Source organism: Limulus polyphemus, unplaced genomic scaffold, assembly GCF_000517525.1.
Source record: "Limulus polyphemus unplaced genomic scaffold, Limulus_polyphemus-2.1.2 Scaffold1795, whole genome shotgun sequence".
NCBI lineage: Eukaryota > Metazoa > Arthropoda > Merostomata > Xiphosura > Limulidae > Limulus > Limulus polyphemus.
This window is the reverse complement of record NW_013667405.1, coordinates 161,071-180,785: the sequence shown is the minus strand read 5'-3', so window position 1 is coordinate 180,785 and position 19,715 is coordinate 161,071. Positions and strand designations below refer to the sequence as shown.

General features: G+C 33.4%; 1 protein-coding gene across 3 annotated transcripts in view; it reads right to left on the bottom strand.

Moving 5' to 3' along the window:
* LOC106464966 (protein Malvolio-like) overlaps nt 1-7,481 on the bottom strand; it is a 50,203-nt gene extending 42,722 nt beyond the window's left edge. For all 3 annotated transcript variants that reach the window (XR_002611868.1, XM_022392774.1, XM_013925141.2), the window contains exons 1-2: nt 7,417-7,481; nt 1,726-1,783 (exon numbers count right to left, since the gene is read on the bottom strand). Coding sequence is in view for 2 of the 3 variants with exons in the window: in XM_022392774.1 (XP_022248482.1) it covers nt 1,726-1,777 (52 nt within the window). In the remaining variant the exon portion in view is untranslated. The remainder of the gene's footprint in view (nt 1-1,725; nt 1,784-7,416) is intronic.
* Nucleotides 7,482-19,715: the final 12,234 nt, after the last annotated feature.

The following is a 19,715-nucleotide window of genomic DNA, read 5'->3' as shown; positions in this document are numbered from 1 at the left end:
AAAAAAAAAAAAAAAAAACAACCGCCCCAATATAAAAAAAAAAGGGGGGGGGGGGGATAAAATATTTTGAATACAGCATCCTTGAGATTAAAACTCTTCTCTGAGTTGAGAAAAATTAGATGGGACTATCGGAGTTAATGAAACAAAAAACAATTGGACTGATGATAAAGGTGGGATAATCTTCTTAAATTGAAGTTCCATACCTCTGGGGTTACAACTTATTTCCCTTTGAAATGTTTTGATATTTTTTCCTCCTACAAGATTATTAGGGCCAGAGAAGTCACAGTTCATGACCTTTTTCATTAAAAAGAACATACATACAAGTTCCCATGGGCAGAAGAATAAGTAGTTAAAACACTGGCAGCAACATTATGGGACAGATGAGAATGAAGAAAAGGAACTCCCACTTAATGCAAAGAAACGAGTACTGAGGAACCAGAAGGGAAAGATCCATGACCATGATTTCCAGAGGATAATGCAGGTTGCTGAATAGCTTGAGAGTGAGAGATACAACAAAAATATGTTGGCAAGTTGTTTCAACTCCAACAGAATATCAGAAAGGCATATTTGAGTTGAGTATCCCACAGTTTTTTTTAAAGTTGGAGTGAGAATGAAATAGAGACTGTGAAGTAGCTAAGATCTCTTTGGTCCAGGAACACAGACCATCATTCAGGATAGGGAAACAGATACACTCCCAGAAAACTGACAAATACTCTGAAGGAATTACGAATAAATGGGAATGCAACACCTCACTGTAAGTTGAGTTGAAGAAAGAAAACTTATGGAAATCAAAGACTTTGTCAAAGATAAAAAAACATGGATTCTGATAGAGTAAAAAAAATGGTAACTACTCCACAGTCCTGACTCAAAGAGGAAATACTTTGTCTAAAAAGATAAGTAAAAAGATAGGAATTAACAACTAATCAAGGGACATGCCAAGAGAAACAAGGAAAACTACTGGAATTAGGCAAATGTTTCAGAAAAATCTTCAAATGCAGCAAGGTATGTGAGGAGGAAAACAAAGGTAAACTCTCAGAAAAGAGAATCAACAACTTAAAGGCTATTAGTACCACAAAATTCTGAATTTGTAATCTCAAAGAATCTTAAGAAGTAGGGACTAAAGCAAAAAAACAACTCAAAAACTGATGCAGGTTCTAGCTCCTACATGGCACAATAACGAGAAATACTGTGGATTCACAAAGTGCTAAGAAAAAATGTGACTACTCCAGGAAATAACCTATCAAGGTAGAGGCTAGATAGATATAGTATCAAGTGATAGATGATAAACCTACAAGTATTATAATAGGGAGCCATAATCACATGAAATTATACAGTTATTCTGTACAAAGAAAATATTATGTAAAATTAAAAAGAAATGGTGGAATGAATTGGAAGTGTAAAACCTAGGTCTATTTCTTGCTCATGAACCAGGAGTCAATAGTTTAAGGATGTGTAGCAGTTCATTGTTAAGATTCACTTCATTTTTTAAACTTATATCAATGACATTTGTTATTTTTCATTTTTATTATCTTCTAAAATGGATATTACAGATCTTGTACATTTTCATAATAATAAAGTTTGTTTCAACAGTATTGTTCCAAGGTCAATGGATTACTGAAAAATAATCTTATTACACATATTTTATTATCACCAATCACAAGATACCATACTGTAATCTTATATTTCTGTTTCATTACACAAATAAGTAAATCAACATCAACTTACCTTCTTTACAAGTTTCTTCTATGAAAGAGCTTTCTGTATCTGTTGTTGGCATTTTTAACTGTTAAAGAGAAAATATTATTTTAACCTTATGTAGCTTCTGAGCAAAAAAAAATACATATAAATAGAGAATAAGTTTCATATAAACTTAGAGTATATGCTAAACTTGAATTTTTTTTTATAAAAGATGAACACATTTAAGTAGCAAAAGTTTTGTATTTACAACAAATGATGTATTCTATGCATTATAAATATTGACTCCTTTATGCACATTTTGTTTTGGAAGCCACACGAATGCGAAAGATGCCATATGGTTATAAGTTTTGACAGTTAAACAACCTTATTCAGTTTAGTGACTTAATTAACTTATTAGAACTAATAAGAATAGATATAGTTGTGGTGAGCACATCATAGTAAACATGTTTTGACTGTTACTTATAACCAAAAATAATTCAAAATTATGCCTACAGATGTTAAAAAACAATGAAATTAAAAGAATTAAACCTTAATGATCATGCTAACAATGCCTCAGAGGTTCACTTCTTTTAAATCTGTAAGACATTATAAAGATTACTTGATTAGTAAATGCTGAAACAGTCACTTCTCAAAGGAAGAGGGAGGATTGATTATGTATAATAAATTTCAAAATTTTAGGCTATACAAAGTTAATATTTTCCTACGCTTCTTTTGTTCAGTGCTGCTATCTATATGCTTACATTTTTTTGCTCGCCACTAGCTTTGAAACTCTCACCTACCATGGTTCTACTACGTCTTTCCATGCAGCAACCCTCCACCAATCAGAGCATGACACACTCTCCTGACACAAGTTATTCCCTCTATACTATTCAGCCTAACCTTTACTTTGAGATTAGGCATAAAAAAAGCACCAGAAGTGGGGAGGAAGTGTGAGGAGTGGAAATAAGTACCTATTGGAAATATATTTTCAGTGTAGGAAAATATTAACTTCAGATACAGTATCTTACCTCTCCTTACATAATAGCTAGAATCCTACATTGAAAAGGTGGAGGGACCAGTGCAAAAGTTACATAGAGGACCATCTATTGAAAAGTGTCCAAAGAAGGTCCGTGGAGTGTGCCCTCTGTTGAGAGAGAAATACACCTCTGGAAGGCCACACCACATCTTTACCAGGTATACTCTTTGCCCAATGAGGTAGTAAGTGATGTATAAATAGGTGGAAATTAGTTGGAGCACGTCCATTAAGGTATATATGTTGGTTGGTCCAGCTCAATATGCAACATAAACAGCCGGGAATCAACATCCAGGAGATGGCAGGATGGAGGGTTCTCAAACAAATATAGTAATGGTGTGGAAAAGGATGGGCCTCATGTCATAGATAGCTAGGAAACATCTATCTGAGTAGACAGGGCACATACGCACAAATCCCCAACCAGCACCAGCCACTCAGGAACCTGAGATCCAAACAACAGTAGAAATAGAAGTGCCCATGTGGTTATTCACTCAAATCCAAAAACAACTGGACTTATGGTTTCTGGTCCAGAACATATGAAATGCAACCTGCAAGTGGTATGCCAACCAGAGTACTTATCAGTCAGTCCAGCTCCTTGCAATACTGAACACTCAAGCCTCAGCGTAATGAAGGAGGTATGCCAGGGATACCCCAACCAACTAGTACATCATGTCTGTGGTAGGACGAGGGTTCCCAACCAACACATGCATGAGGACTTATGTTGGCTGGTACAGTTCTATTCCAAAACCTATCATATGGGAACCAAGATCCAGGAGATGGTAGGATAAGGGGTCCCACCCAGAGGGGTGAACTGCATTATGGTGGATCTACTCCAGTTTCTGATTCTACGGGAGGATCTACACTATATACACTGGCAGCACACCACCATCCTACTCTCTAGTGAATGGGATTGATCACATTCAGGAGGAAGCCTCCATGGTCCACCACCCCAGCATTTATTAACTGATAAGTGGTTAGGACTCCTGCACTACACTTGAAGGAGGAGGAGGGGCATGTTGGGGGAGTCCAGAGGAACACTTATACTGGAGACTGTGCAATGGGTGATGAGGAAACTATTTTGGAAAGCAGACCACCCCTGATTTATTCACTCAAAAGGAACTCATTTGAAATTAATGAAATTACAAAATACCATGTTATTTATAAATGACTCAAACTGAAATGGATAACATGCTTTTTATTTTTGATAGAAAATCTGTATTCAAGTATGAACATAAAATTAGATCAATGTCAGTAAGTCAGCTACAATACTTAAGCATCTTCAAAATCTTAATTGCCCACATAATAAAACATTACAGTATGCACTGTGAATATAAAAATATAACAATTTAAGAGGGGTTCTCATGTATATGGCCTTGTTTTATTCTTGTTATGTGTTATATAATGCATGAAATAAATTTCATCTGGGGAAACCTTTGAATTCATAAAAGTCACTCCAAATGACCACTGTTGTTACACTTCTCTTAGTCTATTTGGGATGCTTAGAGAATGACAAGGCTCTTTAGCCAGATAATATTTCCTAAAATATTTTGAAGGGTGTAAGGGTTTAGATATGTAAGCCACTTGCTAATATATTTTGTTACTGCTTGCATAATGAGCAGATGCCACAGGATTGGAAGTTCACTAACATTACTCCTCTTACTGAAGGTAATAAAAATTGTCTAGGTAATTATAAGCATAGAAGTCTTCTGTCAGTAATGGGAAAAGTTTCAGAAAGTCTGATAAAAAACGCTTTGTGAAGTTATTTAACAAAGTTTATTTTTTGGATAGCCAAATTGTTCCACTATGGAAAAATTCTTGATTTACTAATCTATACACTTTAAGAGGTTACTAACTGCTTATATTATTGAGGGTAAAAGTGTGGATTTGGTACATGTGGACTTTCAGAAAGGATTGGACAGGGTGCCTCATTAAAGGCTTATTAAAAAAATTCTCTGTATGGTTGTGATATATGTGGATCCATTGTACCAAGAAATGGCTGGAAAGAAGAAAACAAAGGGATGTTATAAATGGTGTTCAGTTAAACTGGATTACCAGAAGGTATTGATGATTTGGTTGATCAGTCTCTTAAGATATCCAAATAGTCCGTTGCTGCTAGTGGTAGGGCAAATAGAGTTTGAGGTTTTGAATAAATAGTGAATATAAGTTTAATGAAGTTATTTCATTATCTAGATAATTGGTTAGGGCTCTTTTGACTTTAGAGTACTATGTTCAGTCCTGAGCTCCTTACCTTTGGAAAGACATTGCACTGTTGGAAATGGTTCAAATAAGGGCTAATAGGATGATAATTGGGATGGAAAAGTTATCATATGAAGATAGAATGAGATGTCTGAAACTGTTTTCTCATGAAAAAGGAAGAGTTAGAAGAGTTCTTAGTGAGATATTCAAGATTATTAGGGGAATTGGTAGTTTTGTTCCATGAATTTTGTTTTTTAACATGTAAATAGTGAAAATGGTAGGACGAGAGAATGCAAATATAAATCTTAGTAGGGAAGGAGTCACCACCAACTTAAACAGCTATACTTTTCTAACAGGATAGTTGGACTTTGAAATGGGTTACCCACAGGGTAAAAGCAGTAGATATTTAAGGAAGTTTAAGGGAAAGTTTGATAAATAACTAAATGATCAGGCATGGATTTAATTTTATTTTCAGTGGATGATACAGTCTCAATGGACCAAAAGGACACTTGTTATTTTTTACCTTTACATTAATTGCTTAGTTATTTCTAAGGATAATAATAATAATGAATTACCTTTTATTGTATCTTTAACATAAATGGGATCAACAGGTAGATTTTATATTATTTATAATCATAAACAACATTAAAAAACAAATAAAATGAACAAATAATATAAAAACAAATATAGTGGCAAATGATCATTATACTCACTGATGTCACTAAAATTTAGAAACATTTTATATTTGTGTAAAACTAAATGGAAACTATCAGAACTAAAACTTTTGCAAGACCATTACAAATGATTGGAATATGATGGATGCATTATTTCCGGTGTGTTTTTTATTTTAATAAAAGAAAAAAAGAACTGTCAAACACAAAATTGTTTCTAATTGCAAATTATCAGTACTGAATTTACTAGCCAAGATAAAATGAAAACTAATAAAAAGATCAAAGATGCATGTTATATGCATCTCAGATATGGGATGTACAAAAAAACTGAATAAAAGATTATTACATACAGTAGCTTTATCATTTATTACTTGTTAATTTAGTTAAATTTTTGAAATCATTCAGGATGTTCATCTCCAGTTAAGATTTTATAGTTTCAGATTAGAAAATTTAAAGAATTACATCAAATAAAACAAAAATCTCTTTAAAAATGCAAGTGATAACATGTTCTTTGAAACCAAGTTATAAACACTGAATATTTCATTAAGACAAGCGTTCAAGAATTTATAAATATATATATATATTTGATAAGCATAAGTTATTTAAAAATTAACTTACAAAATGAACTTCAGAATATACTGATGTAACATAATTAAATTAATACATTTCTCACCAAACTTGCTGAAGTTTATTCATTGACATAGCTTAACCTCATGCTCATACTAGCAAACCTGTGTGTCTATCAGTCACATTTACAAGGCCGCTACAATGCAAATTTAATGCTTGAACTACTATTTTGCACTTTTTCAGTTTAATGTTCATTGGCACTATAATGAAAATTTAATTTCTTTAACCAAGTTATGAACAGTAATTAGTAGGCCTACTTATTTACATGCTCTAATGTAAATCAATGCCAAATTTGGGGTCTGTTTTCAGGGAACCCCTGTAAGTGTTGTTGAGAAATACTTGGATTCCCTAAGGAGTTGAGTGAAAAGATTTATCTTTGTGCAAGCCTTGGGTCTGAGACAATTCATTTGACACCATTTAGAAACAGAGAAGTCCAGTAGTTTGGGAAGAGTTACGTAACACACACACACTGAATCTTATTATGTAGATATCTATTGGGTTAGTACTAAGTAGAGCTAGTACTAATAGTACTACTATTGTAATTTATAGCTTAAAAGTTAAATGAAGAAAATGCTTTAGATATTTATTACCTGATTCAGCTAAACTTTTTAAGAATTTTAATTTTTTTTTGGATAAGACTTTTATTCCTATATTACAGTATATACGAATTTCACACTAGTGATTTTACTACTGTAATCTGGGGTTGTCCAGTTTCATCATATTGATTCAAAAAACTTGACTAAATGAAGTTTAATACTTGTAATATATTATACATCATTATACAGCAAAGTGCAATACTATTAATATTTATTTTTAAGTTATACTAATATCAATAACTTTGTTTCAAGTTCAATTTAATAATAATATTAAAGTACAAAACAAAAGTGTTGCAGATAATTCATAAAACTTTGCGGTTCTAATTAAATGTTACTGTACTATAATACTACTTAAATTTAAACTATAGTATCAAGCCTGTTAATAACTGAGCAATACTGACATTGATAATGGCAGTAAATTGAATAATACCAACAGTAACACCGTCTACAAAACAATACTTGAAATTTGAATCCATAAAAATTTTTTAAAAAGAGTTTAAGTTTAATTTCAATGCCCTGTTCCAACCAGTCTTTGGTTAAAAACAACGTAAGGAAATTAGTCTAATAATTGTAACTTAAGCAACAATAATGTCAGTTTTATGTAATATAAACATACATGAACGGTTAACAACAGTTTCGAAAGACAATTCAAAGAATCACTTGTTCCTCTAGTTACACCTCCACGATACTGGCAGCGGTACAACAACAACTACGTTGTTACATATACAGCACCATCTAATGCTAATAACTTATATTGTGCTTACATTACATGCCAAATAAGAGTTATTTACATGCCGTTAGACTGTTTCGAAATAAGTCTCCATTAACAAAAGCATTCTATTGTAATATAAAGGAATGAAGATAGTTCTCTACAGTTTTGACATAATTTAATAAATATTTTTTTTTATTAAAGACAGTTTCGATCATTATTGTTCTTCCGAGTCTGGGAAAAAGTTGCTGGTACGTGCTGTTCCATTTAAACAAATGTATGATGGAGATTTATTGGTTAATGGAGGAGAATTGAAATAACATGTGCACATCGTTTATATATTATTCAACTGTAATTTAGTTGGCCATACGATAAATTTACGATGCACTGACAAAATACAACGCTTCACTGGAGAGCCATGGTTCAGTCTAAAATGTGTCTAAATCTGCTTCACATCTTCCATCTTGGTAAGTATTTAGGTTGAAAACTAGGGGGTGTTCAAATGTTATGATTTCTATACACCCCTCTCGTGGGTTCAAAGGTGTGAATGGAGTGCTTCTTCTTTTTCTTAAAAAGAAAGAGAGAGAGAGAGAAAAGTGAACTACTTTTTTAGTGGTTTTGTTTTGGACTTGATTGACTGTCGATTTTAGTTTTCTTCTGGTTCTTGATTTGATGTGACTGTTAACAATTTTGGAAGGGTTTGAAAACATCCAGCGAGGCAAACTCACGCGCTGACACAGCTTTGTTTCCTTTCACGGTGCCTCCCATTGGCACAGCGGTATGTCTGCAGACTTACAACGCTAGAAACCGGGTTTCGATACCCGTGGTGGGCAGAGCACAGATAGCCCATTGTATAGCTTTGTGCATAATTACAAACAAACAAACCTTTCATGGTTGAATTTTTTTCCTAATCTTGTTTTGATCGATTAGAATGACGACTTGAACTTCCCGACGTCTTGATCTCATGTTCGTACCAACTCTGAGTAAAGACTGTATCTTTGTTTTTCAAAAAGTTGGTAGTATTGTAGTTTCAAATGTAATTATCCAAAAGATTCTAATGGTGAATAATAATAATAAAACGGGATTTTAGATCTAATAAGGAGCTGATAGGATCCTACAAGTTCTAATAAATAATTTTGATTTCTCTTATTTCGTTATGCTGACAATATATTGTTACGACAGCGGGGGTCACGTGACGCTAGTAACACGTCATATTCTCGAAGGTTCGTGAATGCTCGAGTGTTTACTAGATTTGCGGCATTCATGTATATAAGACCGCCAAGAAGTGACGGCAACAATGGAAGGTAATTGAACTGCAGACAGAGAGACTGACAATTGTCAGTCGTTCGTTGTGAATTATAGCGTGACTGTGGAAATTAAGTGTATTGCAAAGTTGTATTCAGAAAGAATAAACCAGTTTTATTTAAGAAAAGACTTGTATCGCTAAAGTTTCTTCGGAAATAATTTTTACGGAAAATTAACTAACGACCAGAAACGTAACAATATTTATTTTCAGCTGATTATGAGTTTCGTTGCGTTCAAATCTAAAGTAGAGTATTATCTGACAGGCAACTTATGCGCTTTTGCTCTGTATCAAAAGATGTTAGTAATTTAATAGATGGTACACCTATCAGTCTACACAAAATATACGAATCTAAATTATTTTTAAATGTCTTATTAAAACTACTCGTAAAATAAACTTATTTGAGCTTTCAATATTTTGAGGATTGTTTCCTTACCACTCCCATTATTAATATTACTGTACATTCTTAATGGTCTGGGATAAAGCTTCTATATTCTTGGTGAAATACTTGTCATTATTTTAATAAGTTACTTAGCTAAACGGGCCCAACCTCATCCAGTACTCTTCAGTTAAGGACCATAAACAGCGAAAAGACCCAATTGATGACCTAAGCCAGAGTGGCCATAGCATCTTTTTGTAGTTTTCCTATATAAAAATGACGGGGCAAGTACTACCTCCCCACCTCATAGTATATTCTAACCTCACATTTCATAACTAACTGAAATAAATAATTTTTACGAAATCAAATTTGGGCAACAAAGAGTCAGAAAAGTGCAGTCGATGCAGTCAAATGTCCGTAAATTCCTTTGTGAGCCAATCAAAATTAAAGTCATTCATGAAACGAATTCGTAGCGTATTCATAGAATAATTATTGGTAAAAATCAGTTAGATTAACAACTTCTAATACATAGAAAAGCCAGTGTATTTTGATAACACTACGTTTCAACAATAGCTTTTATATCATGTTGCTTAACAGCAAAAGTATAACCTAATATTGTTGTTAGTCTATGTACTGAAAGTATAAAATGAAATGTATAGATAGCGAAATTGGAAAAATGTTTGTTGATTTCTTAATTTTGAGTCTCCGTTGATTAAAGAGGTTTGTTTTTATTAAAAAGTTCGTGATATAACAGAAAACAGCTTATTTCAGAAATAATTTAAGTTTAAAATTGAATCGATATTTCTACTTTCATGATAAATTTTATGCACTTTGCTCTAGGCTAGGCGATCTTAACAGCCATTACACTTATTAGGTTTCATGGCCCACTTGCATCCCCGTCACTATACGTTAATACACTGAGAATTTGTGAACAATCTCTTAAACAAGCGCCGTTTCACCTATTAAAATCACTTCTGAGAAATTCAAACCAAAATGGAGATGCTGGGCTTGAAGCTGAAGACATCTCTGAAGCAGTAGTTCAACAGTCAAAAATTAAAAACGCAATAAGAAACAGAATGTGTCATATGAATTTCTACTTCAATCATTTAGTAAACAGTAACAAAAATGAACAAGTTGCATTGCCTCAGTGTAAAAATGGTCAACGTTTAAGAAAAACACCATCAGTTCTCAAATTTCACATCAAAGTAACCTAGCAGGTATTCACTCATATTTAGTCTCACAAAATCTTAAATACACTAATCGTACTGTAGACTAGCAATGCATCGTGGTTTAGATAAAGGGTTCAGAAAAAAAATAACAGTAAAATTTGTTCTCAATTACACTTTATGATCGCAATAGGATGTGCACATCACCTATTATCTGCAATTTTGTTGAACTTTTTATTAACGATGAAAAAATAACGCTAAAATTTAAACCAAAAAATATCTTATGAAGATATTTACTCTCTGAATCTTTTATAACTCCGCTCTTTAATTTTTGCTTTCTGAGATAACTTTATGTTTTTGAGTAATCTAACTTTGACTTTAATTTTCATAGTATTTTTCTAAACTTAGTTTATTGACTTATCTACTGCTTTTAATAAACCTAGTTAAAGTAGAGTTTCGTAGCTCTTGAGTTTTGCCTTCTTAGACCTTATGTCAAATTCCAGTCATATGTATTTAAGTGGATTTGCTAAACGTGAGGTGAAGGTCGAGAAAGGGTGGCACGAAGCCAAGTTGTTGGATAAAGTTACCATATTTTTCAATATCGGTGCAGGAAATTACAGCAGTGATGATGGAGACGTTGGCAACATTAATGTCCAATAAGAAAGATTTTCTGGGTCCCTGTGCCATTGCATCATACCATAATTTTAACCAAGAAAATGAATCCTCCTATTCTGAAGTCAAGTCAGAGGACTCCATTAAAAATAACAGTGCTTCCTTAAGATCTACATCTGAATTTGAAAATATCGAGTTTATTAGTGACCTAGCTGTGTGACTGATATTCAATGACTCACCAGAAGAAATTAAGACACTCTGTCAGTGTTGGATGAGTATTGATGTGTGTCTAAGTCAAAATGTCAAGAAAGGAAACAAACCGAAACATTTTCTAATATCCAAAAGACTGATTAGCAAGAAGTTTTGGCATTGTACTACTTATTTATTTTTTCCAAATTACATAATGAGGTGGTCCTGCAAGATTGTCTTATCTAATCTATAACTACTGTGACGGTTTTCTGCGTCTTTTGCTGCTTCTTTCTAGACAACATAAATATTTTATGTCATGGATACTTCTATAAGATGCACACATATAGTGCTGTCCATGACCACAAGAATAACTAAGACCATAAAAAAAAGATATAAAATCTTGGAATTCTCCGAGTGCCAATTCAAGAGTCATCTACAGTTTGTTGAGAGGCCAGGTGGATAGCAAAAAAATCTAATAGTAAAACGTATTAGAACAAGCTTTGTTTTTAAGTTTCTGTGTGACTATAGTATAGTTTCAGAGGAGACAATCTTTAGACTCATTACGAAAATTTCGTTGAAAATATCAAAGTTCTTGCAAGATACAATTAGTTTCTTGCAAATCATCTGAAGAATCATGGAAATCATGAAAGAGGAAATCCTCACTATCTGTTGTTGATCATAGTAGGTGAAATTATTTTGTTAATAGGCAGCTAATTTGAGAAGAAAATAGCTGAAGATTGGGAATCTCTACAGCTGTGCTTTGTTTCCCTCATGGAACTGGGTTATTTTGTGCAAAGATTTGAAAAGTGAAGCAGAAAGGAAAGTGTCACTGAAGTTTAGCCGAAACTTGCTGTTCATGTTGCTTTTCAGCTAGTTGGTATGTGCTTCAGAACTACATTATAATATAAGTGTTTTGGAAAGCTCTTTTTGAATCTAAGGACGATAAATGCCCAAACAAGTTAGAAACAAGTTTAAAACTGTATTCATGGCAAATTTCTGGACTAATGTCTTGGCTTGCTTTATCTATCTCCCCAATCTATCTATCTCTGCAATCTATCTCTTCGATCGAGCTGGTTTTTCTCGCCAGGCTTATATACTAAAAAGAGGGCGTCTCGAATGCACTCGGACCTTCATTATCCTTCAAGAAACTCCAGTGCGCATGCTCCCAGCGTCGCGTGACTTCCGCTGTCGTAACAATACTTTTCAGGTTTTCACGCTACTACAATAATAAATTATATTAAACGAAGTCATTACAGAGAACCTGAGGATTTAATTAGGGTTTTAAACTAAGTAGAAGACACACTTCCTAAATCCAACATTGACCTTATATTTATTTATGATTCATTCACCCGAAAAGTAATCATGAACGTAAATGATGGAGCCTCTATACCACTTGATCCTGTTCTATCAGTAGTACTTGGATTTAATAATAACACGATAACAGAGCCAACTATAGCTCCGTGTACTGTAACATGCATGATGAATTTTATTCTCTCTATGTTAACTCTGACATTGTAGAACCTAGTATTGTGGGTGATGCTTATGTACCACTGATACCAGTCTTTCAACTTAAAGGTCAGGATGAAGACATTTACAAATCCTCAATACAGGCCCGTTTCTAAACAAAATTTTCAGACTATAGAAATCGATATAATGGACGAAATTGATCAACCTATCTTATTTGAACAAGGAAGAGTGATTGTAACACTCCATCATCACAACCATGATAGTTCCTTACTATGAAGAACCAACTGTCTATGATACATATTACGATTATCAAATGGGAAATAGATTACCTTATTACGCTGGTAGTCAATGGCAACAGGGGCACAGATTTGGAGAAATTTTGACTATCATTTCTGAAAAAAAAGGAACATTAGCCTTATGAAAACAAGCTGTGCAATCAGGCATAAATTTAGCATCAGATGTTATACAAGGAAAACCTTTTGTCGATGCTGGAAAACTACGAGCAATACAATGTGCTCAGAACTTGGTTAGAGATTTTCTACATAAAAATAACAAAAAAATATATAAAACAGAAAGGTCTCATGTTTGGAATATCTAAGGCTAAGAGACAAAGAACACCGACTCCAAACTTTTCGACAAGTAATCACGACTCTCCTACCACATAAAATGTCCTGTCAGTGAACAAAGACTGAGCTAGACTTATTTTCTCTCCCTCCCACAGAAGCCGTGATTGAATATTATTCTTTATCTTCAGTGACCAGCACAAAGACTCATGGAATTTTCTATATCAGAATCAGGCGCTGAATATTTAGATCCAGCACAATCATATCTTCATGTAATGGCAAATATTGTAAAGTGTGATGGTACCAACATAAGAAAAAGTTTGAAGATACCTCTGCATCTATCAGCTTTTTACTTCATTCTATATTTTCTCAAGCAGATGCACACCTAAGTGACAAACTCATTTCTTCATCTCACAATATTTACGTATATAAGGCCGACATAGATACTTTACTGAGTTATATTAATGAAGCTAAAAAAGTAATTTGACATCGTCCATGTGGATAAAAGACACAGTGGGTAGTTTGATTATATCTTATATTATATCTTACTATAATTAAGATTATATCTTAACTCTATCACTGATGGTGTGAATGATGGAATCAAAGACTGATACATAGGTACACGTGGTAGCCAAACAGTTGACATGGTCGGTCATCTACATTTGCAAGATATATTTTTACAGAACAAGATCTTGCTTAATGGCATAAGTTTAAAACTGTGACTAATACAAAATGAAGATTCATTTTGTATTTGTCAAATGATGAATCAAGATTCAAAATTGTGTTACAACACATTTCTATTTATGCTAGAAAAGTCAAGATCAGCCCATCATTTGTTCTGTCGCATGCTAAAGCATTTCAGAAAGGAACAGCTAAATACCTTTTGAAATATGAAGAGTGCAAATTGTTTTCAATTCCCCAGGGAAACTTACAAGCATTTATTGATAATGCTTTTTTACGTCAAGTACCTACATGTCTTGTTATAGAATGTGTTGATAACGATGTATTTAATGGATCTTGGAAGAAAAATTCGTACAATTTCAAACATTACAATATCAATTTCATGGCAATCAACGTGGATGTAAAATAGGTTCCTGTTCGACCTTTACAACCAGATTTTGGTTCTGAGCTGTATGCACGAAGCTATGAAACATTATTTAGTGGAATGGGAAAACAATTTCAAGATCAAAGAATTAATATAGTATATGACGAATACTCGGGGGGATATACACTCTTTGCTTTGGTCTTACAACTGATCTATTTGCTGGAGATTCTCACCTTAACTTGGTGAAACAGAGAAATTTGTGAATTTCAAAAGGTATTAAGCTGTTCCTTTCTGAAATGCTTTAGCATGCGACAGAACAAATGATGGGCTGATCTTGACTTTTCTAGCGTAAATAGAAATGTGTTTTAACACAATTTTGAATCCTAGTTCATCATTTGACAAATACAAAATGAATCTTCATTTTGTATGAGTCACAGTTTTAAACTTATGCCATTAGGCAAGATCTTGTTCTGTAAAAATATATCTTGCAAATGTAGATGACCGACCATGTCAACTGTTTGGCTACCACGTGTACCTATGTATCAGTCTTTGATTCCATCATTCACACCATCATTAATAGTGTTGTGATATAATCTTAATTATATTAAGATATAACAGGTTGACAGGTACAGAATTATCTTCATCCGTTTTTATGTTGGTCCCATTAGGCTTGACAATATTTGCCTTTACATGAAGATATGATTGTGCCAAATCTAAATTTCATCTCCTGATCCCAATATAGAAAATTCAATGGGTCTTCTTTTGGTAACTGAAAATAAAGGATAATATTCGGTTCACTGACCTTCCTCAATCATGGTTTGAGTGGTAGGAAGAGAAAATAAGTCTGGTTTAGACTTTGCACCCTGAAAAGACTTTTCATGTGGTTGGAGAGTCATGATTATTTGTCGAAAAAGTCTGGAGTCGATGTTATTTATATCGATGTTTTAGCTATTCTAAAAATGGGATCTTTCTGTTTCTTCTTTTTACTAGGCATATCTCGAGCCTGTTTCTCAGCCCCTTGTATTGCTCATCATTTTGCAGCATCAACAAAACATTTGATGTCTGATTCTAAATTTATGCCTGACCGAAAAGCTTGTTTTCCTAAGGCTAATTCTTTTTTGTTTTTTCAGAAATAGTATAGCCAGATGAAACAAGTTACTCAAAATGTCTCCCAATCCATGCCCCACTTGGTAATTTAATATGCATCACAGATGGCTGGTTTTTGGTAGGAAGGTACTTTCATGACTGCAAAGATTGAGCATTATGATCACTCTCCCTTGTTCAAATGAAATAGGTCATCCTTTATATCGATTTCTATATTCTGAAAACTTTGTTTGGAAATGGGTCTGTACTGAGGACTTGTAAATGATTTAGTGATCATCTCTCCATCCTGACCTTTAACTTAAATGATTCATATTAGTGGCACATACCATGATCATCAATACTAGGTTCCTCAATATTTCAGTAAACATAGAGTTAATAAATCCACCATGCATATTAACAGTATATGGAGCTATAGTGGGCTTTGTTATCGTGTGATTATCATCAAATCCAAGTACTACTGATAATAGAGGAACAGGTGTTGTAGAGGCTTCATCATTTACGGTTACACTTACTTTTTGAGGGGAAGGGATCGTAAATAAATGTAAGTTCATTGTCGAGTTTAGGAAGTGCTTTTTCTACTTGGTTTAAGATTCTAATTAAATCTTCAGGTTCTTTTTAATGAGCTGGTCTAACATATTTTATTATGGTAGCATAGTTAAACTCTGAAAAGTAAGATAACCATCCTGTATTGTAAAAACATTATGCCAGCTATGTGGATACTGTAATTTGATGTAGACCATTTCCCACGAATCTTCAAGGCTGATAAATCTCGAAGACGAGGGATATAGTTTGTCAGAGTGTGATCAGCAAAATAACTAATAAGCACTGTTACTAGGTAATATCACATACAACTGATCCATGTTGAATAACGTGAAATAATTATGCACATCATTTTAAGATGGCAGATAATTCAAATTAATTTGAGAGATCCAGCTATTAAATTTATCAGGATATCCTTTCCATTTTACAAAATATTGTTTGTTTTCATCCCTTCCTCATTCACATAATATTTCTTCTACAGCATAAACATCACTGGGAGACTTTATAACTCTTTGTAGTTCAGATTCATAAAATGTTTCATTTAATGTTTCTCTGATATGGTCTTGCAGTTTGTACACTGGTGGATTTCTCTCTATTCTCTCTTGTAAATGACTCATCTGTTCATCCAAATATATAGCCTTTCTTAAATTGATGCTTTACTTTGTAATACGTACTTGATCACCTACTTTGAACTGAAATTTTACTTTAATGGGTGGTTTGTAAAGGGGTTTTCACACCACAGACTAATTAGAGTTATTACATCTATTGCTCTCATTTTAATGCTGCACTGATACAGTTGATTGTCGGTATTGACCAGATGTTTTAGTACAGTGGTGTTGGATATACAACACTTTTCAGTTTGAGAGTTATTATTTAGGTTATTTAATGATTTTAATATTTAATGATTATTTAGTTTTCACAACAAGAGTGTTAAAAGCTAATTATTTTAAAAGTGATAGTTATGACAAGTTTCGTTTCGGAACCCTGCACAAGTCACGAGTCGTAGAGATGTGTATCTAGTTTAATTGTTGTACTTGACTTTTGCAATATTGTTGACATCATCTTACTCGAAGTGTTTTTCGTTATGTTTAATATTGTTGTTACTAGAGGGCTAGATATTTCTAGATTTTTCTGAAACATGCTATAAATATATGCAGATACAGAGAAAATGTTAAGTAAGTTAGTGAAAGTTTGTATGTTTGTTTTTTGAATTTCGCGCAAAGCTACACGAGGGATATCTGCGCTAGCCATCCCTAATTTAGCAGTGTAAGACTAGAGGGAAGGCAGCTAGTCATCACCACCCCCGCGCCAACTCTTGTGCTACTCTTTTACCAATGAATAGTGGGATTGACCGTCACGTTATAATGCCCCCACGGCTGAAAGGGCGAGCATATTTGGTGTGACAGGGATTCGAACCCGCGACCTACAGATTACGAGTCGAGCGCCTTAACCACCTGGCCATGCCGGGCCGTTAGTGAAAGTAGAACTTAAGCTAGACTGCATGATTATCAGTTTAGTGATAACAGGTAATTTCTAAAATGAAAGTATCACAGCTTGTATTGTAACAACAGATATAGAGAAGAAGAATTCGTCTTCTCAACTTGGTTCTAAAGTAATTGAACCAGCTTGTGTGGACTTTTGATGAAAACAAGAATTATTTAAAGCTCTAGATTCAACTGCTGTAAACAATAATGTAACAAATTATGGATATACATTTGACTTGTTTTGAATATATATGTATATATATATAATTTTAAAACAAGTGGATTGTGTGTTGTTCTTTACTGTTGGAATTTATTGCCAGCTCTCAGTGGCACAGAGGTATGTCTGCGAACTTCCAATGCTAGAATCCGGGTTTGGATACCCGTTGTGGGTAGAGCACAGATAGCCCATTTTGTAGCTTAGTTACAAACAAACAAACACATGTATTTCCAACACATCACAGACACCTACTGTAAATAATCCAGACCTAGAAAATCGTGACAAGTGATATATTTATAAGTTCCATAATCAGTAAGGTACTGCCACATTCCACTTTTAACACTGCAGTTAAATCTTTCTACTACAGATGCTCTGTTTCATTATGTGTAGTAATGAAGTTCAGGTCTTGTCCCTTGAGTGACGTATTTACCTAGCACTTTCACAGATCTAAATAAAGGCCAAAACTAGGAGGTTGTGTAAGGTTATAATAAATAGATTGTATAGTTTTATTAGAAATTATTTTGTGCGCCATCTATTGATATTTAGATTTTTACCATCAACTTTGTCTCTTACAGTAGTAATAATTTGACCTTTAAAACAGATGATATTAATTCTTAAATAGCTCAAGATATTACTATGCTTAAAAGGCTGGCAACAGCCCATGACGACACTTAAGACACAAATGAATGAACAATGCAATTCTACCTTATTAAAAATGATCCCATGTAGATACAGTATGTTTAGGCTTTTTAATATATATATCATGTTTCGTATACTTCCATCTGTCTACATTTGAAACAACTTCTTGGGTTGGAGAATATTCATATATGAGTATTGTTCTGCAATTTCTTCCATCCTGTAGGGTTAAAATTCTTACATTTTCGTAGTATGTCGTTAGTTAGGCTGATTGTGTTACTGTTTGGGATGGATCTTCCACTTATCACTAATTCTCTACAATCATTCTAAATTACATCCTTACTAAAAGGTATCAAGTTTAATAGAATTTTTATATTTTTGAGGAATTCTGTCAACAATCTCAAAATTTTCACGAGTCAGCAAATCCATCTTAATTTTATCAGGTTCCATAGCTTTTGAACGAAAGGTCTGATGATGTTGTTACTGCTGGTTTGCAATCTTTGCTTTGTCATCTGTGGATAATGTATCATTTTGTATTACTGAATTCATATTGTTATCTATAGAGTTTAATACCTTATGTACCGGTCTTTCATAAACTTTGGGTTAATAATTAAATATTATAGTTCTTCAGGAACAAGAAACATTAGTTTCGCCATATTTTTATATTTCAACGGCTTTATCTATAGCCCATCCTGCCAAATCACCAAATATTGAAAGTATTGGTGCTATGAGTGATGATAAAAAAAAACTTTTCTGTATTAGTAATTTTCTTTTATGTTTAACTGATGCTTTCTTGACAGCCAACTCTCTCAATAATGATTTGTATTGTCTATGTTTCTATATTTGTATGTTCATTTTGGGAAAGTTTCCCTTTAAAACATTTAAAGCATATTCACAAATACACACGATAAATTCATTTTTAGTTCTGGCAATTATTCCTTTAGTCGGTTTATGTGTTGCTTTAGGTAATGTTCAGAACAACTCTTGATGTTGTTTAATTCTAAATGTCATGATGAGTAAATGAAAAGAGATTGTGAGTACAACATATAAAAACTTTATTTATACATCAATTTAGATACAGCATCTATTTTTTCACACTACAATCATAATAATTGTTAATATGAAATGGACAAGATAGAGTCGATTTTGGAAGATGTTTAACCTTGGGGCATTCAAACAATTCCAAATTATAATAAGAAATTTTCAGCAGATTTCTCAGTATCTTGGCTTTCTCACTCCCCTTTGTATAAACTGTAGTAAAGTTCTCTTTCAACATTCTAGCATTGCTCCACAGGTTGATATTACCACTTTTCTGTGGAATGTGATGAATGTATTGTGTCACTCATTAGCACTGACGATGATCAGTATCTGAAAGATATTCACTGTAAAATGGTTGTTTAAACAAAAATACACATACACATCCAGTGACGAAATATTTGAATGCCAGTTATTTAATTACATGCTGCCCATCCTTCAGATAAAACCATTCTAGTTCTATTAC